Below are 21,601 nucleotides of genomic sequence, written 5' to 3'. Positions count from 1 at the left end.
GCGGAGGACGGCGCCCCGCCTCCTTCGCTCTCTCCGCTGGCGTGACGTGCTGCCCTGCCCCTCTCACGCTAGCTCTGCGTTGGGGTCTCTCCGCTTAGTTACCACGTACTTGCGCCCGTCCCGGAAGTGGGCTGGCCTCCCCCTGAGGTTTCTGCTCCTAAGGGGCGACCGTCGCCAAGGTGGCGGTCACTGCATCCCGGCCCACCTCCGCCGCCCTGGGCGTGGTATCAGCGAGCCCTGGGACTATGACGGGTCAGGGCCAGTCGGGATCAGGGTCGTCGGTGGGGAGCACGATATTCCGCCACGTCCGGTACGAGAATCTGGTAGCGGGCGTGAGCGGCGGGGTTCTGTCCAACCTCGCGCTGCACCCGCTCGACCTCGTGAAGATCCGCTTCGCCGGTAAGAGGCCACTCAGACCCCGGGCTCCTTATCCTTGCTGGTATCCCGAACTGGGTGATAAAAGCGCAAAAGGAAGCCTTGCTCCCCCCTGCCTCCTTCATACTACCAAGCGAGCGTTAAAGAAAATGCTGTTCTGGCTCACCTGGAACTAGGTTTGAGGAAGGGGAGCGTGGGAAAGGGATCGGGCCGCCGTCGTCCCGCTCCCCGAATCTAAAGGATGGAGAGCAGGGGTAGAAAAGCCTGAGACAAGTTCATATTGGGTACGATGCGGGACTCCACGCCTGATTTGTAAAATAAGAAAAAGATTGTCACGTTTTAGGGCTTAGCCCTCACACGTGCAAATCATTCACCCTTGGAGGTACTTTGAAATCTTAAGGTAGCCACGTGTTTGGCAGTTGCGGAACCGTTGCTTAGAGTAGGGCGTAATCTTCAGCAGGTGCTTAGGGATAGGTTTGGGATAGGATTCTCTTGAAGGTTTTTGGTGTTTTATAGTGTGGTACAAGATCCTATGAAGGAATAGTTAGCTCGAATCCAAATACTGTGTTTTAAATTTACGTTTCTTGAATTAAGTGCATTGAGTTAAGTGAATCTGAGTTTTTGCAAAGTACTTTAGAAGTTAAACTCAACAGTAAATTCTGGAGGAGATAGTTTCAGAGAAGGTCTTGATAACTACTGGGAAACTGTTTTCTGACGTTTGGTTTTCTTACTACCACAAGTTCTGCCTTGAGAATTAGGTCTGCAGAAGTGGTCCATCTTCAAGAGTCAGAACAATAATACGTATTGTTCTCAATATTTGTCGACCGCTGTATGGAATACAAAGTACTTAAAGTTCTTGTCCTCAGGGAACTTACAGTGTAAATTATAGGCTTGAGTCTTAGTCACATAAAAGATAATTCTAGACAACATGAAATCAAGAGCAAAATGGAATAAATCCAAATACGAGTAGACTATCAAGAAAATTATAGATTGCTGATGACCATCTGTATGGGTCGCATTAGATCTTGAAGTTCCACGTAGAAAGACTGATAATTTGATAGTTGGAAAGAAGACAAGCCATTCTATGAAGGACAGTCAGTGAAAATTATGAAGTATACTCCCTAGAAGAAAACCCAGAAAGGCATGTAACTTCCGTGGAGTTTGTGAAGTGTGCACAAATAAAAATTATAACAAGTAACATTCATTGAGCATTTACTAAGAGCAAGGCAATGAACTTAAAGTTTTTAGTAAATTCTCTGATTTACTACTCTGAACAACCCTGTGAATTTATTATCCCTGTTATACAAATGAAAATAATAGAAGTTGACTAACTTGCTGAAGTCACAAGTTTATACTGGTAGCTGTGGGATTTGAGCCCAGGCAGTCTAATTCTAGAACCCTTTGACTCTTAACCATTCACCATTCTACCTCTAAGAATTCCAAGTAGACAGTGGCTTGAACACGAAGAGAAGAATTTTGGACATGGCTGTAGGCTTGTATGACTCGGTGTCTCTAGGGTTTTGTCTAGGAGAAGAGGTGACAGTTGAAATGATCATGGAGGAATAGTGTTGGCTTGGTGAGTTTAAGATTGTGCTATGAAGAAGATTGTGCATGAAGAAAGGGGATTCATGGTGTCTGAAAAGATCGGTAACCTTCCCATTTCGGGGAAAGTCTTAGGAGACCAGTGTGGCCAAGATTGGCAGGTAAGATAATTGAGATTAGATGGGAAGACAAAATTAAAGATCTAGGAGTCAAAGGACTTTGTCATAATAAAGTGTGAAGTGGTGGGGCGCCTGGGTGGCGCAGTCGGTTAAGCGGCCGACTTCAGCCAGGTCGCGATCTCGCGGTCCGTGAGTTCGAGCCCCGCGTCGGGCTCTGGGCCGATGGCTCGGAGCCTGGAGCCTGTTTCCGATTCTGTGTCTCCCTCTCTCTCTGCCCCTCCCCCGTTCATGCTCTGTCTCTCTCTGTCCCCAAAATAAATAAAAAACGTTGAAAAAAAAAATAAATAAATAAAGTGTGAAGTGGTGATAGAAAAGGAAAATTTAGGAAGATGAATCAAAATAGTTGATTTGCCTATGTATATATAGTATTGCAAGACCCAGTGGCTTAAACTAATACTTCCTGAATGTTTGCTAGGCATGATTTTAATGGCTTTATATTTATTAACCCATTGTAATTTTTAGAGTTAGGTTCTGTTATTTTTCCCATTTTGTGGATGAGCTAACTCAGCCACAGAGGAATCAAGTAACTGACTCAGGGTCACAGCGTTAAGTGTTGCAGTGGAAGGGGGCTGCAAAGGAAATTTGGTGGCCCGAGAAAAAAGAGAGGAAAATCAGCAGAGTGTGGTGTAAAAGTAGCCAACAAAAGTATGTTTAGGAGGTAGACAGTCGTAGGTGCTACTAAATGGTTGGTGAGAAAGAGAGGACTCCCAAAGTGCTCTTTGGGGTCTTTGGGGCACTTGCAGTAGTGGGGTGGAGACCCAAATCAGATTTCAGTGGATTGGGAGGGACACAGTTCAGACTGTAACAGGTTCTTGCCCTTCTTTCCAGCCAAATTTCCTACCATCCCTTCTCTCCACCAGCTGTATACTGTAGCTATACCAAGTCCCTAATGTTCTCCCGAACAGTGCCAGGCACTGCGGTGCTTCCTTGGATTTACACCAGCTCTTGAGCTTGTCTAGAGATAAACCTTTCTCTCCTTTCCCCAAAGACAAGTTTCTCATCAATCTTCAAGGCTCTATGCTAACGTCTTCTCTCTCATTTTCCCCGTCACTCGACTGCATGTCCCCAGTTCCTTCTGTACAGAACATTTATTTGTGTTTCTTCTGTAATCCTGTAGCACTTCATTTACCATAGTGCTCATAACTTTGCCGTGTTGTTGCTGCTCTGTTTTGTCTTGAAGACTGTATCTGACTTCACGGTCAGGATTTGTGTCCTACTTAAGTTTATATTGCCCCTTTGCCTGGCAATATAAGGAGTCAATAAATAGTTTTTTTAAATAAAATAATATGCGTACAAATGAATGTTTTTCATGTTTAAAGATTTGTCCCTAACTAGGGTAGATAAGATTATAGTATCGGGGTAAGTATAAGGTACAGAATAGTGTTGCCTATTACTGAGACTAAAAAGTCTTACAAATTAAGTGACTTGTCAAAATAATGAAGAAATCAGTGGTTCATACCTATGAAAAGGCAAAGATGGTTTTTTTATGGTTTTGTTTTTTACCTCAAGAGAGAGATTATGTTGTGATTTTATTATTTAAAGGAAGTGGAAAGGTACTTAGGAAAAAAATTATCAGAAGACTAAAAGAAGTGAAATTCAAGGGAAGCATCAGAAAGATTATGAAATACACAGCCAGACATTTCCTGAGAGCTAGTCCCTCTGTTACTTGCTTTTAAATTTGTATAAACTTCCCAACAACCTGTGAGTTAGGGGATATTTATCCCCCTTTTTTTTTTTTTTTTTAATGAGGATGCTATAACTCAGAAAGATTAAAATCGTGTAGCTAATTAGGGAAGTTAGATCTCAAACCCAGGTCTCCTGACAAAGCCTCATGTACTTTAATCTCATTTCATGGTGTAACATTATCAGGTTAATGATGAAAGAAATTGGCTTTTCTCCCTTTCCCTGGTAATGGTAAACAGTGATTCTCAGCCAGACTCCATTATGCACAATGAAGTAGCAGCAAAGGGGACAGTGAACTGGGCATACTTTTACATGGCTAGAGGACTGTTATTTGTATAAGCTTTATAGAGGGCAGTTTCAGTATGTATGTATAACCTTTGACCCATATTAGTGCCCATTCTAATAGTTAATTCTAAGGATATAGCAATTTGTATGAAATGTTATACAGCATATTCACTAGAGACCTCTTAATAGTAAAAAAGTGAGAACAACTTTCAGGTCAACTAGGAGAATGATTAACCAAATGATAGGGTATCTATGAGAGGGAAAACCATCATATCATTTTTAAAAATCTTTTGGAGGCCTATTTAATAACAGGAACTCTCACAATATACTCTTGAGTGAATAAAAAAGTATGCAAAACTATATATAGTAAAATATCAGTTTTATAAAAATATTATCTAGATTATAAATTTGACATTGTCTTTCATTCCATTTCTGTGTAGGAAACAGAAGGCACAATCAAAATAAGATAATTCTGGGGCATGGGGGGTGCTTGAAAAGACTATTTACAAAGATATGAGATTATAGCAGAACCACTGGGAATACTGCAATATTCTGGAGCTAGAAAGAGCTTGGGCTCTTGCCACCTGAAGGGCCAAAGGTCAAAGGGAGAAAGTCATTGAGAGAGGGCCACCTTGAGAGGAGCCGTGACTGTCAGTAGAGAAGTTCAGTCCAGGGGTGCCTGGGTGGCTCAGTTGGTTATGCGTCTTGAATTTGACTCTTGATTTTGTCTTAGGTCATGATCTCACAGTTCGGGAGGTCGAGCCCCTCATGGGGCTCTGCGCAGAGAACGCAGAGCCTGCTTGGGATTCTCTCCTGCCCCCTCTGTCTAAATAAATAAATAAACGTTAAAAAGAGTTTTCTTCTAAATTTACCTCCTTAATATGACTGTGTGATGTCTATGTTTATATGTGATTCGGGGCTAGAACTTTCCTCTCACCTAATTTTGTGCCTTTACTGCAGTGAGTGATGGATTGGAACTGAGACCAAAATATAAAGGAATTGTGCATTGCTTGACTACCATTTGGAAACTTGATGGACTACGGGGACTTTACCAAGGAGTAACCCCAAATGTGTGGGGTGCAGGTTTATCCTGGGGACTCTACTTTTTCTTGTGAGTAGATCTGGGAGATTTTACAGTATTAAAAAGAAACTTTGTTTTTAGTGATTTTACATTTCAGTTGATGAAGCAAGATGAGTCCTTTAATCAGTTTCTTTGAATGGGAAGGGTCAGAAAGAGCACAGTGTTTATTTCATTCTCTGTCAGCTATTATCAGAGGCATTTGGTCTGGAAGAAAGTTCTTAATAGGAAGAAGGTGAAAGGGTGAGATGGAGAAATGCTCTTACCTACAGAAGCCACTTCTGTGAGTTGAGTTCAGGAAGATGCCTTACCAAAATACTTCGGATTCCTGATGAAGTAAGAAAGCCGAGGAGGACAGGCCTTGGGGTCCCCATAAGAACACATACCAAGGGAGCTCCCTCTTGGGAACAGAAAGTAAAAAGCCAGTGCCTGGCTAAAAGAGTTTGAGGCACGTCCCATCTTGCCTCTTAACTTGACCTGCACCGTCATCTTCCCTCCTTCATCATTTCCTTCCTCCCTCACCTGTCAGGTCTCCTCACCGTCCTCATGTCCATTGCAGAAGCCACTGAAAGCACCTGTGACAGGTACATTGAGCTTAGTGAGTGTGCCCGAGTGTGGGCATTCCACAGATGCCTCTAATAATTTGAAACTGAATCCAGGAATGGAGAGGCTTTTCTTTGTTTTAATACATGGCATTTTTAAGAGAACATCAATACCTGGTCTATCGGCCTTTTTCTCTTTTGTGTTACATATTCGACTTGCCCTCCAATAATTTTATGGCAGTATGCAAACCACGACCTGAAGATGTTTTTAAGTGAATGCAAAGTAACATTTAACCTTCGTATGGTTAAAAAATGTATTTTTCTGCAGTTCTAAGACAAACCTAGATGTGAAACTATACATATAAAATTTCTTCTTTTATGAATTTGGAGTTGTGTAGGCTCTCCAAAGAGAGTTTCTAAGGACAAGCCCTATGAACGCAAGGTGTGTGTAATGAGAATTTCTTATAAAAGTATGCTTGCTTCATGTTAGAATGGTATTGGTAGAGTTTGGAAGGCTTTTTGTAGCTGAAGTCTTCTTCCCAGAGGAAAATGGAAATTGGAGCTAGAGAGAATAGGCTGATTCGACTTCTCTGCTGAGAAACATTGGGTGGCCTCTCGATTTTCTGCCAAGTAAAGCCCAAATGTCAGTGTGCCACTCAAGTGTGATTCAATTTTCCATCTTCTCCCTCCACCCTTATTACAACCTTTGCTCATGTTCATCTGTTTCCCTGTTGAAACTACCCGTCTCCATGCCCGGCCAGTGCCACCTCCTACACAAGCCTTCTGTGATCTCAGCCGTAGTTTCTCAATCTCTTATGACACCGTCTGTGTTGTCTTTATTATGATTACTTGTGTGCTGCTTATGGTCCTTGTAGTCTGCTCCATAGTCCCTGAACATATCGTTTTGTCTTGTGTGCCCAATTGCCTCACCACTGCTACAGCCTTCCGCCTCCCAGTTTTCCTATTGTTTTTCTTAAGTGATGAGTACGTGATGAAAATATTTTGCATGTGTAGTGCTACCCATGTACATTTGCAGGAAGGGGTGGCAAACTCTTACGGTAAACCATTTCCAGCAAATCCACTCTTGAAACTGTTCTTGCCTTGGGCATGGACGTTTACTTTTGGGGTACTGCTGTTAAATTACACACATTTTCAAACAGACTTTACTGCTTTGTGATACCTATTCAAATATTTATCAAACTGCTCATCTTTAATTCTTTTAGTTACAATGCCATCAAATCATACAAGACAGAAGGAAGAGCTGATCGTTTAGAGGCAACAGAATACCTCGTCTCGGCTGCTGAAGCTGGTAAGGCAGTGTGTGAAATATAAAACATCAACTTTTTTATTTTTGAGAGAGAGAGTGCATGCAGAGGACAGGCAGAGAGAGAGGGAGACACAGAATCCGAAGCAGGCTCCACTCTCCGAGCTGTCAGTACAGAGCCCGATGTGGGGCTCACACCCACAAACTGCAAGATCATGACCTGAGCCAAAGTCAGACTCTTAACCAACTGAGCCACCCAGGTGCCCCTAAAACATTAACTTCTAACTTGATTTTCACTTTGGGTTTTTGTTTTATTTGCCTTTTCCCCCCTTTGAACGGTAGAGTTTAATTATGCTTATCTATCTAATCAGTTATCACATGGAATATCTTAGAAAGCAACTGTTCTTATTGGTTACTCTGGACAGACTGCAAGAATTTTAGTTATCACAAAGGAAGTAAAATTTAGAAAAGTTACAACTTCCTAATAGTTTAAGATAATTTGGTATATTTTCTTCAATTAAAGTATAATTTCAGTTTTTAAATTAGACAGTTTAGTACTCTTGTTTAACTGCCTCATGGATGTGTAATATTTCAAAGAGAGAAGCAAAGTAGGACTCATGTCTTTATAACTCATACTTTGACACCTTATTTACTGATAGCTCTCGTCCGAAAAAAATCTCATTTTGAATACCTAGCTGCTAGCACAGACCTGAATTACCATGGGACTTAATAAATGTTTGATGAATAACAGACTATTGAGGAAACTCAGCAAATGGAAAACTTAACATATACAAAATTGTCACTTTCTGTAAAGAATGTAAAATTTATTTTATAGTTCTTTAATTTTTGAGATGCGTAGCTACTTTGAATGGATTTGAGGAGGGCTGTGGGAAAGTCGGGGTGGATATGCGTGCACATGCAGAGATTATTGAGGTGTTGGATTCCTGGTCCTTTTCTCCTGATCATCAGCCCATCTGGGTCATACCATATCCTTCTCCTAAATGTTTATATCTGCTGTCAGAGTCTGCTTCCCAGGACTTCATTGTTTCTCTACTCCAGGCTGTATTGGTTAAGAGCCAGGATGTCTCTGCTGTCCTCAACACCTCAAAAGGAAAGCATTTCACATTTCCAGCTCCCTTTTAATCTACTTCCCACTAACTGAGGAACTTTTTCTGACCACCAAAACTATGGCTACGCTTTAACCCTAAGACTGTGCCTCAGAGACTTGCTCTCACTGTTGTAGGTACAGCCCCTGAGCAACCCCATTGTTTATATTACTGGACTGTCATTAATCTGGATTGTCACAAGTGGCAAATTACCTGTATGCTGAGTAATCTTATTTAAATTTGGTTTTAGGAGCCATGACCCTCTGCATTACAAACCCATTATGGGTAACAAAAACTCGCCTTATGTTACAGTACAATGGTGTTGTTAACTCCTCACAACGACAATATAAAGGAATGTTTGATACACTTCTGAAAATATATAAGTATGAAGGTGTGCGAGGATTGTATAAGGTAATGACTTATCAATGTATTTTGGATAACCGAACACTGTAACTTCCCTTGGCTCTATTGTCTGAGTTCTGAAAAACCTGTAGTCAGTCCCGAAAAGAGACCAGACCCAGGCAAGAAGCAATTGAATGAAAACTGAAATTCTGGTTTATATAATATGGAAATTGTACTTTCATCTGTTTATCCTCCTTACCGTAAGGTATGTCATCATGACCCTGGTGGGTGCAAGAAGGCCTGTCTAAAATTTGGACAGTAACCATTCACTAAGTCACACATCACAGTCACTCATTCCTTACTACCCTCCCTAGAAACTGTGGTCCCTTGGGAACTTGCTTGGTGCTTAGTTGGTGTGTGTGTGTGTGTGTGTGTGTGTGTGTGTGTGTGTGTGTGTGTGTGTATGTGTATGTGGTCCGGAGCTGATGGCCAAGAAAGAATTCTTCAAGAAGTCTTTGGTGCAAAAAGGTGATTTTATTAAAGTGTGGGGACAGGACCCATGGGCAGGAAGAGCTGCATTGGGGTTGTGGGGGGTGACCATTTTATGGAGTTCAGGGAGATAAAGTCAAGAGGGAGTTTCCAAAGAGACTTTCACATGTTGAAGACTTGTCTAGCTAAGGTTATATTTCCCTCCAGCAAGGCATTAACATTAAGACAGTAGGGAGTTCTTGGACTTTAGGCTTTTGATGGGATTGCCTTTTTCTGGTAAACTGGTGGAGATTCTTACCAGTTTAACCATTTGTTGTTTGTCCTTTCTTGTTTTTGGAAAGCCTGGAGTGTCCAAGGAATATCACACATGTCCCACCTGGAACGGGGGATGGGGGGTGGGGCGGGTACTAACTTGTACTTTGCCCTCAGCTTGCCTCATACTCCTTCATCATTCCCTTTAGGGATTTATTCCTGGGCTGTTTGGAACATCACATGGTGCCCTTCAATTTATGGCATATGAATTGTTGAAGTTGAAATACAACCAGCATATCAATAGATTACCAGAAGCCCAGTTGGTAAGATGGTTCTTTTAAAAAAAAGGATATCATTGGGGTGTCTGCGTGGCTCAGTCGGTTAATCATCTGACTTCAGCTCAGATCGTGATCTCATGGTTTGTGAGTTCGAGCCCCACGTCAGCCTCTGTGCTGACAGCTCAGAGCCCGGAACCTGCTTTGGATTCTGTGTCTCCCTCTCTCTCTGCCCTTCCCCCGCTAACGCTCTCTCTCTCTCAAAATGAAAAACGTTAAAAAAAAATTTAAAAAAAAAAAAGATATCATTTACTTTTGTGAGTATTTAATAGATGCAATTTTATCACGTTTACTTTGGTAATGTTGCTATGATGATGACTACCACTAATTTAATTTATGGTTAAATATTTTATAGGCAAATGACACACAGATATTAATAATAAAACCCCTTATTTGCACAGAGCTTGTGTTAAGGGGGGAAACCATATTTTTCACTTAAAGATCCATTTACATGTTTTCCTATATAGTTTTTATTTCTGTATTTTTAAAGAAATCCTGTTTTAAGGAAAAACAAATGTTTTGTGTTGTCATTTTAGAGCACAGTAGAATATATATCTGTTGCAGCACTATCGAAAATATTTGCCGTAGCGGCAACATACCCATATCAAGTTGTGAGAGCTCGTCTTCAGGATCAACACATGTTTTACAAGGGCATGTTGGATGTAATCACAAAGACATGGAGGTGAGAGCATGCGGTATATCAGAATGGCTCTTAGGAGGTACCTTGCATATCTCAGAATGTCTTGTTGCCATTAGTTTTATAGTAAAGGCCGGCGTGCTGTGGTGAAAACACGGCTGGTGGCCCCTGCTTTTCCATTTCCCATTTACTACATATAGAAAGACAGACTTAATCTCTCTGAGGCTTGATTTCTTCGTTTGTAAATTTAGAATATCTAGGCTGACAGGGTTGCTATAAGAACCAAATGAGATCTGTACAAATTAATAAAATTTAGTGGTTATAAAATACTTGAATGGCATTGAATGAATATAGGAAGTCATAAAAAAACGTAGTTGAATGCAGTTAAGCTGCTACTTGCACAATAACTTGCAAATACTTGTCTCTGTGTATTAAGGAGGTTCTTGTTCTTCAGCATGTAGATAAACGTTTATAGGTAGATATCCCCATGTTTCTCTTTAAAAGGCCAGAGCAGAATATTTAGAATGTTTAAATTTAGTTCACTGAATATTTATCGAGAACCCAAGTGACAAGTTCCTACTCTAGGCATTAAGGAAATAAAGTTTTATTTTATGGGTGCTATATTTAGTGTTGTCTGCCATTTATCTAAGCTGTAAGATTGTTAATGCCTATATTAGATCAGTTAATACTCTTGCATGTTTATACATTTAGAGACATTTGAAAGATTATCATTAAAGCACTACTCAGTTTTGAAGTGTCCCTACCCTCTCTTCCCGAGTCAGTCCACGGAAGGAATGTAAAATGGCTCATAAACTACCTTGCTTCAGGATGTTGAAAACATGGACTACAGTCACAAGGAAGTTTGACTGCTGGTTCCATGCCATATGTCAATTAAGCGTTTGTGTCTTCAGACCAGCTATGTAGGAAATTAAGCATTTATCTATGTTTCCTTTTAAAGGAAAGAAGGCATCGGTGGATTTTACAAAGGAATTGCCCCCAATTTGATTAGAGTGACCCCAGCCTGCTGTATTACTTTTGTGGTATATGAAAATGTCTCACATTTTCTACTTGACCTCAGAGAGGAAAAAAAAGTAAGCTAGAAGAAGATCATCTCAATTCGTCTGCTTAACGCGGCAGTTGCTCCTTTGTGTTTGAGGTATAAACCTCAGAAGAATGCTGCACAGCAACATGGTTCATAATGGAAATTGGTGTATCATCATTAGAAGTCAAAGAACTGCTAAGACTTTGCAATGTTGTTTTGCTCTTTGCCTTCCCCATATGTTTGGGACTTGGCTACCTCTGCCAGAAATGGCTCCCATCCACATGACAGTAAAACTGACGTCAAGTGGAGAATTTCACAAATTTCTCTATTTTAGTGTTCAAGTAGAAGCTGATCACAGCATTTGCTAAATGGATTAGATGAATGTGCTTCTTTTTGTGAACTCATTTGCCTGGATCGGCTTTAAAATCAGTCTGTGTGCAATAGCAAGAAAATGGCTTCTGAAAAGAATTGTCGTTGTTTCAAGAGTAAATTAAACTTTAAGGATTTGCTGGAAAAATTGTTGCTTAAATCCAGACCATTTTTGAGTTGGGAAATTTTGGTGAGGGGAAAAAAAAACAACAACACCGTAAATGTGCGTTAGTTTAAATTCAGTTGGAACGTGCTAACTAGGGAAATTTGAGACGTATATACTTCTCTTCATTTGAGAAATATATTTGTTGTCATTCTGTCATTAATTTTTTCCCTGGGGGCTCTTCCATAATTTAAAATGTAATTGTGGATCCAATTATTATATTTTTTGACATTGATACTTGGTATTTCTTAACAGAATCTGAACTCAGATGCAGCTGTGTCTGCCCTTATTTAGAATATTTGGCTATAAGTCACTAATTGGCTATAAATCACAAATAGATCACCTCACACACATACTGGAATGATTGGGATCTGTATGTTGAGAAACTGTGTGGAAATGGGAAACTTTAACTTCTTATTTCAACTATGAGATGTATGGGTCCAGATCCCAAATAAACGATTAGTCTAGATTAGTTGCTCATATTCAGGTTTAAATACAGGTTACACTAATGGCCATTATTGATTTAACTTTTATGAGTCATTATAAATATCTATAAAAGCCTGTCCCCAAAGGATGCCAGAATAATATTTTTATTTATCATAAACTTCTATGAATGCTGTTGCACTTCCATCTAGTTGTAAATAAAACATTGTGGTTTTCAAAGCCATATTTAAATGGTTCTTTGAAGATAGGTCTATTTTTTATATTTTGAAAATGGCATTGTTCTAAAAATGTGGAACAGTAAGTAATTGTATTTACTATAATCTCTTGTAACATGCACAGAAATACTTTATAAATTAAATGTGATGTATTTTTTCATCCTTCTGGGTTTACTACTATAATTCATCTGAATCCCTGACGTTAGTCCCTATACAAAATACTGGCTGCAGTTGCTGTTTGGAATTTTAGAGGTAGTGCCATTATTTGAATGCTTCTTGTGTACCCCCAAATTAATAAAACATAATTTCTGTCTTCTAAGAGCATATAAGTTTGCAGAATAAATAAATAAATAAGTGTTAAATAACTCCAACCCTAGATGAACGGGCAAGAAGATTTCTACAAGGCCTCTAAGGGTTCTGAGAAAAGAGAACTCATTCAACAACAAATCGTAACTGAGTTCTTGCTCTGTGCCAGGTATGTTACCAAGCACTGAAGATACAGCAGGGAATAACCCAGACATCATTCCTGCCCTCAGGGAATTTTCATTTTAGTGTGAGTGACAGAAAACAAATATATGCATAGTACAGTTTCAGATATTAAATGCTATAAATAGAACTAAAACAGTTGGGAATAGTGTTGCTATCTTAGGATGGTTAGAGTAAGGAAAGATCTCTTTTGAAGGGGTAGTGTTTGAAACATGTTGAAAGAAGTGAGGAAAGCAAACCACTATGGGATAGAGGAAACACAGTCTTCTAGGCAGAGAAAATAGGAAATACAGAGGCCCTGAGGCAGGAATTAATTTGGCTAGAGGGAAGGAGTGAGGTTAGGGTGGCCCATACTGTGTGGTGGAAAAGAAATGCAGGATTGGCTTCAAATTTCAGCTTTCCCCTTTGCTGTTTGGCCTCAGGCCAATAGTTCACCTCTCTGTCTCAAGTTTTCTCATATGTAAAATGGTGATTTGATTTGTTCTTTGTGGATAAGGAGGATATGAGGATGCTTGGGCTAGTGATTTATTGAGGGAGTGCTCTTAGGAGACTCTAGAAGATGAGGAAGAAGTTTATCATCACCCTGACCCTATGGGACAATGCACTATGTGTTGGACCACAGAGGTTGTCCTGCCCTGAGGTGAGAGCCTGGGCTATTATGTTCTTACATCAGGCAGAAGAGGGAAGGCTAGGTCCCTTTCCTCAGTCGAGAGCAATCCTCCAAAATAAGGTGAAGGGGAGGGGACAGCTGTTAACAGCTGGGATATGGGTGCACCAACCCTGTAAAAGGAATTTGGTGGGTCAACAGCATCTACAAATGAGGCTATTAAAAGTATGTAGCTCATAGGATTATTGATCAGATTAAATGGATTAATCCATGTAAAGTGTTTAGCAGTGTCCCTGGGCCAAAAAACATTAGCATGGGCCAGATCTTCTAGCCCATGGTCAGGGGTTTAGATTGTGGGGGAGATCATTCTAGTGATTGTATGAAGAAACAATTAGGAGGGGCGCCTGGGTGGCTCAGTCGGTTGAGCATCCGACTTCAGCTCAGGTCATCATCTCACAGCTCATGGGTTCGAGCCCCGCGTCAGGCTCTGTGCTGACAGCTCAGATCCTGCTTCAGATTCTGTGTCTCCCCCTCTCTCTCTCTCTCTGCCCCTCCCCCGCTGGTTCTCTCTCTCTCTCTCTCTCTCTCTCTCAAAAATAAACATTAAAAAAATTTTTTTTTAAAGAAACGATTAGGAGACAGACAAGAAACAGGGTTACTAACTAGTTAGGAAGCTTTCACAAATACCTAGTCAAGACCTGGTGGGTAGCGTGGACCTGGTTGATGGGAGTTGGAGGTAGTTTATAGCTTGGGGGTGGGGGCGGGGGGGGGGGGGGAGACTAGAGCAGGCTTCATGGAAGGGAAAACTTGAAGCTTGGCCTTGAAGGTAGAGATTTCAAAGGGAACCACGGGGGAAAAAAGAAAGCATAGGTGACCTGTCTTGAGCAGTGTGTTGTCAATGTGGTAATAAAAGGAAGAAATGGAAGAGACAGCTGAAAGATCGGGACCAGAACATGAGAACTTTCAGAGTCTCGCTAAATGTGTTTGGGTTTTAGGTGATGGATAAAAGAGAAGTGAGTCTCAGAACAGAGAGACCCGGCTACATCTAGGGGTGACAGAAGAAGACCAATCAGATAAGAGGAGCAAACTCTGAGGGAAGGGGTTATCAACGGTGTAAATATTCTAGTGGGTTGAAGATGAGTGTCACTGATAACTTTCAGCAGATTCAAACTGTAGAGGCTGAAGACAGATTGCAAGCAGCTAATCCGGGTGGGGCAGATTGCAAGTATCCATTTCACTCTAGGCTCGCTCTTGGATTTCAGCAGATAAAGGAAAGGTAGAGAACTTTAGCTTGAAAGAAAGTGCTGGGAGTCTAGGAAGGGGTGCAGGTGGGGGGGGGGGGGGGGGAGGTTGGCCAAGGGAAAACCAGAACATGATTGTAAGAATGCTTGAAGATTAAGATACGGACCAAAAGAAAGCTTGTCGGAGCTCTGCATCAGAGAACGAACATATGGTAGAATGTGAACCCAAGATTGTGTTGGGTGCCATGCCTTGTGAAAAGGTTATATTATGTTTCCTTATGTGCTTTTGTAATATGGCAATTTTAGAAAGTCATGTTTTTTAAACACCATACTAGAAAAAGGGTACCGACTAAAAAATATGTTCGAGTTCATGAGGCACCAGAGCAAGGTTTGTCTTTTGAATGTGGACATGTCACCGAATGTAAAATCCTCCAGGTAGAGTATGATTACCCCTTCAATAGCAAGGCCTCTTTGGTGATTATAAAATTGCTTACAGAAATAAAATACCGTGAAATGATTTATTTAACCTTTGTCTTTTGTAAAAATGTGTTATTTAACATGCAGAAAATATGAGGTTTTGGGTTACTTTGGGTTGAGTCTTGAATTTCTTTTCAAATGAGTGAATAAGAAACAGACTGTGAAAGTACCTGTCATGAATACCTCTTATTGGCTGCTTGGCATCTGTTTTTCTTCCTTCTGAGACTAGTAGCTGGAATTTCTTGTCAGAACCTCTCCACTCCCTCCGTTCTCACCTTTGAGATTTAGACGGAATTGGCCTCACCTGCCCCAGAAGATGGCCCTGATGAGCAGAGCCAATCTCAATGTGCAATCTCTGTTCATAATGAATGTTTGGAATTGACACAATTACCTAAACTGGTCCAGTCAGAGTCACTCTTAAAAGCTATTTTTTTTTTTTCTGTGTATAGTGACAAAGATTCTCTCTCTGCTGTTTCACAACTTAGGATTTGTGTAATTCACAGCCCTCCTCAAAGCCAATTTAAGATCATAAGTTGGGGAAAGGAAGTTTGTCCAAAATGGAGCCAACACCAAAGAGAGGACAATAAGAATTGAAAGAAAAGAAACTAGGTCATAAGTCATGTTATAGGAGATTCTAGATCCGTTCCGACCCCTAGCTACATGTACCTCTATAGTTTCCCATTGAGTGAACCAATAAATTTCCTTTATTTTTTAAGCCACTCTAAGGTCTGTTACTCACTGCAACTGAAAACTTCCCCGATGACACAGAATCTGTGATCCAGTCCCTGAAGTCTATAGGTCATTTGCCCATCAGCTATCATGATGTTGAAATCTTGTTTCTATGGAAATTGATGTCACCTTTAGGAAAAAGCACTTTGTGGTCCTTCCATATGTTGTATAGGTTCTTGAAAATGTTTATATCTTTAATAGAAAACATTGTTACTTAATATTTATAAAAAAAAGTATTCAACTCACTCTGAAAAGCATAAAAGAGGAAGACTGACCAGGAGACTTAGATAAAATCTGCTTACAGTAGAAGGCCCAACTGTACAAAAGATAGATGATTTGAAAGTTGTCCCCAGTATATTTTCTGACATCAGATATTACAAGATTTTGTGTTTATATTGAGTTTCACTATATGTTAATTGTGATGTTAGGCTTGTTCTATTCAAGGCTAGAAAATATTAAAACTAATTCACACCCGGCATGTCAAAAAAGCAACAAGATGCTTTTGTTAAAGTGATTCACATTAACCTCTTTCCCACCCAGGATTTAAACTAATTCATAAATATACAAGGTAAGCGGAGCATGAAATATTATCCTTAGTAGTAGTAAGGCTGAAATTAGAGAATGAGACTTCTGTGTCTGTGGGAAAGAGGCCTTCCTTAAACCAAGCCTCAGAGGCATACAGATATACCTATCCAGCCACAGACAGCACTGAACCGAGACTCTCTTACAGCCTGTCCTTGTACAACACAGAAAGGAGAAATGGGGCTGAAGTCATGCTCTCTGTGAGCAGCTTGTCCCCCAAGAGGAGAGAGAGAAAGCACCACTCATGCTCCCTTCCTTGTCCCCAACTCCAACCAGGTAAGTCACACCTGTCAAGTCTAAGTCCAACCCGGAGACAGAACAGACCGCAAATTTAACCAGGAGAAGATTAAGTAAATGCATTATGGGAACTCTAAACAGTACCCGAAGGCCGAGAGAGAGTAGCCAAGGAAGGACAAGCTTGGAAGAGGGTCCCCTCTGACATTCAGACTTCTTGAAGAAGGTGCACTTGCAAAGCACTGGATGATGAGAAACTCTGCTGGGTTTCCTGGGCCTGAGCTGGTTTAGAATTACCTGACAAACAGGAAAGGATCCCCAAGGACACAAGCAAGCCAAGGCTAGTGAGCAGGTTGCCAGGGGAGTTGGGACATTTTTGCAGGTGCAAAACCAGGGCAGACTTTGTTCACATTGGAAAGTCTACAGGAACAACTCTGTAGGGGCAAGCAAGCCAAGACTTGTGGATGGGCGCACTGGGGAGTCAGGGGCGCTGCCACGGCAGAAGCCAGGACTCTGTGGTGACCCTCTCAACAGCAGCAAGATAATTAGGCCTCTTGAGGTGGGGCTGCAAGGTAGTTAAAGGACTGCATTCTGGATATGCAACTGGAGCGAGGCACCACCAGATAGACACACACCCTACTGACACGAGCAAGAAAATGCAAATGGCAGCACTCTGAAACCAGGAAGACCAGCTTCCTTCTTCTGCGATGTTCCTCTAGTATGCTCTACTTAACGGGGTTATTTTTTTTTTCTTTTCTTTTTTGAGAGTGCAAGCAGGGGAGAGGGAGAGAGAGAGAGAGGGAGAGAGAGGGAGAGAGATTCCCAACCTGGCTCCACACTCAGCGCAGAGCCCAACATAGGACTCGATCCCACAACCCTGGGATCACAACCTGAGCCGAAATCAAGGGTTGGACGTTCAACTGACTGAGCACCCAGGTGCCCCATTGATAGGCTCATTCTAAAGGAGAAAGAGAGTCCAGTCCATTGTCACAGAGTAGGTACTGAAGAATGAATTTAGAGCTCCGAAGTAATAAATGGATAAGTAGCTTAATTGACCCTTTTGAGTATTTGGCTTCCATTTGCACCCTTTTACACACAATCTAATTCCTGCCCAACAACAAAGCAACTAACTCTGTATTTTAGCCTAGCATGATAGAGCTATCCTGATAGGTGAAGTGCTTGCTCTTCCCCCAAATGAGAAAACACAAAGCACAACAGTCAGTGAATCCATTGCTGGATATATTAATTCCTCCTCAAATTCAGTCATGGCCCCACTGAATATTTTCTTAACTGAAGATTACATTGTAAAGTTGACCTCCACCAACTTTTATATAAAATAAAAATGGGAAGGGGAGAAAGGGAGAAAAGGATTAGCCCATATAAATAAACATGCATAGAACAAAGAGAAAACATCCAAAGTTACCACAGTCTTGGTTTCTGTCATTGTTCACAAGGTCATAGTCGAGATCTATAGCTTCTGCCTTTAACTACCCATTCCACGTTTTCCTTGACCACAGCCAGAGCTCACAGCTCTGGGTTCTTTACCTGGTGAAGTAGATCCAAATCCTCCTTCCCAAAAGGTCTGGGTCCTCAATCACTCTGACTTTTTTGGTTCCTGTAGCTTTCCATTAATCGTGGGCATGGAGGAGAACCTGGGAAAGTCTCCTGCGTTCCAAACATAGTCCTTGCTTCCACCAAAGCAGCAAACAATTTCCCTTGGTAATTGGGAGCCGTCAGTAAAGTCAATAGATTAACCTGTTTTTCACCTGTTGGTTCAGTGGTCTAAAGAGTGCAAAATGGTCAGGTGGCAGTCTGTGTATACGTAGGCTTCTAACACGGACTCCATGATCCCTGCCCCCTGATGTAAACAACCTATTTCTGCTTATGTATCTTTGGGACCAGTAAATATATCTGGATATAAATTCCCATGACTATGTTATATGGCAAAAGGAATTTTATAAGTGTAATTAGGGTCTGTAATCAGTTGGCTGTAATCCAAAAGGAGATTATTCTGGGTGGGTCCAACCTACCTAATAGGCAACCCTTAAAAGCAGAAGCACTCTCTTGCTGGTCTGGAAGAAAAACAGCCATGTTGTAAGAGGAGGGGCCACATATCCAGCACCTGGGAGGGACCTTTAGGAGATGAAAGGAGTCCTCAGCTGACAGCAAGAAAACAAGGTTTTCTTAACACAACTGTAGGGAATCAGATTCTGCTAACAATCATATAGCTGAGAAGAGGATCCTGAGCCTCAGATGAGATGACTGAGCCAACACTTTCATTTCAGCCTGGTGACACTGTGAGCAGAGGACTCAACTAATCTGTACCTCGACCCTTGACCCACAGAAACCATGAGACAGATAAATTTGTGCTGTTTCAATCTACTACATTAGTTGTGCAGCCAACAGAAAACTAGTACAGTCTCATCTTCCAATTCAGTGGAACTATTGTGTCCCCGGCTGGAATTCCCCGCAGGGAGAATAAGATCTCCAAAACGGCAGAGTTCAACATTGTCAGCAAGGGAAGCAAAAATTCTGCAAATGAGTTATTAGGTATAATAGTGAGAGAAGCTATTCTCATTTCGAGTGCTTGCATTCTGGCTACAGGAGAGAGAACAGCACGTAATGATTTCTGGTCCAAGCATGTACTGCAACTTGTAAGACAGAGCCCCATCCTTTTAGGATATTGTCTGCCAACTGGTACCATGATGAGTCCTCAGTCAGCCATTTCACCTTTCATTTAGACTAGACTGATAGTCTAATGTATGAGCTATGTGGTAATGCCAGTTAATTCCATGGGGTGAGCCCGATTGTTGCACTTCTCTGTTGTAAAATGCGGTTTCTGGATCCGAAGCAGTGCTGGGTAGAACGTCATGAGAGTGGTTAAGGCATTCTGTGAGTCCATGAATGGTATCATGGGCACAGAGAGCAATCTATATCCTGTATATATGTCTATTTCCATGAGAATGAATCTCTCCCCTCTAGGGTAGAAGAGGTCCACTAAGTGGCTCACTTGTCCCCTCAGGGAATGGTGCCAGTGTTACATACTCAATGCTAGTCTCTACTCAGCAGTAACACTAGCCAGTCCAGCATTTTTTTTTTTTTTTTTTTAAGAAAGAGAGAGAGAGAGTGCTCAAGTGCATAAGAGTGTGGGGAAGGGGCAGAGAGAGAGGGAAAGAGAATCCTTAACAGGCTCCTCGAGAAACACGGAGCCCAACATGGAGGCTGGTGAGGGGTCTGATCCCACGACCTTGAGATCACGACCTGAGCCAAAATCAGGAGTCAGACGCTCAACCGACTAAACCACCCAGGTACTCCATCAGGCTAGCCTTTAAGATTCTGTGTTGTTGAACATAGCCTCCATCTTTGCCACCATGGCTTCTTTGTTCGTGGGTCCATTGAACCAGCACTGGAGTGGCTGGGGAAAGAAGCTGACATTGACAGTGTGTTATTTTGTCCGTCTCAGTATTAAGAGCCTCCTCTGCAATGGACATCCTTTGATAGGCATTCACATGGGACATAAATATCTTCACAACCTTTGCCAATTCAAAGACGTCTGAACTAATGTTCTTGTCCCCACCCAAAATGTCCGTAATCCCAGTCCCATTTCTCAAAATGTTTACCCATCTTGGTTAACGTCTGTCTTCAACATTATTTTATCGGGATTCCTTCTCACCCTCTTTTCCTTTCCAGATTATTCTGAAGCAAATTCCAGACATCATATCACTTTACCTCAAATATTCCAGTATTATTATCTTTAAAAGATAAGCACTATTTAAAAATAACCACAATATGGGGCACCTGGTGGGCTCAGTCAGTGGAGCATGGGACTCTTGATCTCAGCGTTGTGAGTTCGAGCCCCACCTTGGGCATAGAAATTACTTTAAAATAAAAGAAAAGAAAAAAAGAATTTAAAGGGGCACCTGGGTGGCTTAATCGGTTGGGTGTCCTATCTCAGCTCAGGTTCGTGAGTTCAAGACCCACATTAGGTTCTCTGCTGTCAGTGCAGAGCCTGCTTCAGATCCTCTGTTCTGACCCCCTCTCTGCCCCTCCACCACTCATGCTCTTTCTCTCAAAAATGAATAAACATTTTAAAAAAGAAGTTAAAAAATAGCCACAATACTTTTATCACAGCTAAAAAATATGTAATTATTTGATATCAAATATCCAGTTAGTGTTCAAATGTCTTCAACTATCTCAAGCATCCAAATAAAGTAAAAACATCTAAATGGATTGAGATGATAGTAAATCTCTTTTAATACATGTTTTTTCTTTCTCTTTTCTTGCAGTTTATTTGTTGAAGAAACCAAGTTGTCTTTCAAGTTTCCCATAGTCTAGATTTGCTATGATTCTGTCATGTCAATTAGCATGTTCTTCTATCCCTTGTATTTCCTAAAATCTAACGGCTATATCTGGAGACTAAATCAATCCAAGTTTGATTGTTTCTTGGCAAAACTACTTCTTGAGTGGTGTTATGTATTTTCATTAAGAGATACATAGTCTGGTGCCTCACTTTTTGGAATGTTATCAGTCATTGATGATCGTTGCCAGATCTCTTAATACATGAGGGGTTAAAAATTTGATATTCTAATTCTATCACTCTTCATTTGTTACCTATGCCAATACACCCTATAAAATACTATAAAACACACACACACTTCTATAAGGGGAAATGTCCCTTCATCAACAGTTTGGTTACCCAGAAATACAGTTCATATAGAGAAAGCAGAATAAATGCTTGGTTTTTTCCTATTTGCCAATTTTCACAGTGACAAGTTGGTTTCCTGGCATCCTCCAAGTTGACCAATGAATTTTATGTTCATCTCATTATGAACTCCTGCATTAAAACACATTTGATGTGTTGCAAACAATTGGCATTTATTTTTTTTATTTTAAAAAAAAACCC

General features: G+C 41.0%; 1 protein-coding gene across 3 annotated transcripts; it reads left to right on the top strand.

Moving 5' to 3' along the window:
* Nucleotides 1-115: 115 nt before the first annotated feature.
* Nucleotides 116-21,153, top strand: SLC25A32 (solute carrier family 25 member 32). 3 transcript variants are annotated; one of them, XM_058698750.1, is made up of 7 exons: nt 116-399; nt 5,025-5,175; nt 6,908-6,993; nt 8,305-8,465; nt 9,347-9,460; nt 10,009-10,154; nt 20,985-21,153. In XM_058698750.1, exons 1-7 carry the CDS (start codon nt 246-248, stop codon nt 21,031-21,033), a joined length of 861 nt encoding a protein of 286 aa, XP_058554733.1. In that variant the 5' UTR covers nt 116-245; the 3' UTR covers nt 21,034-21,153. The 3 variants fall into 3 exon arrangements, with proteins under 3 accessions (XP_058554733.1, XP_058554732.1, XP_058554734.1); XM_058698749.1 differs by lacking the exon at nt 20,985-21,153 and adding an exon at nt 11,068-15,193; XM_058698751.1 differs by lacking the exon at nt 20,985-21,153 and adding an exon at nt 10,821-11,053.
* The last annotated feature ends 448 nt before the right edge of the window (nt 21,154-21,601 follow it).

The sequence above is a fragment of the Neofelis nebulosa genome, chromosome 14 (genome assembly GCF_028018385.1).
Source record: "Neofelis nebulosa isolate mNeoNeb1 chromosome 14, mNeoNeb1.pri, whole genome shotgun sequence".
Taxonomy (NCBI): domain Eukaryota; kingdom Metazoa; phylum Chordata; class Mammalia; order Carnivora; family Felidae; genus Neofelis; species Neofelis nebulosa.
This window is presented reverse-complemented; position numbering and strand designations above follow the sequence as displayed.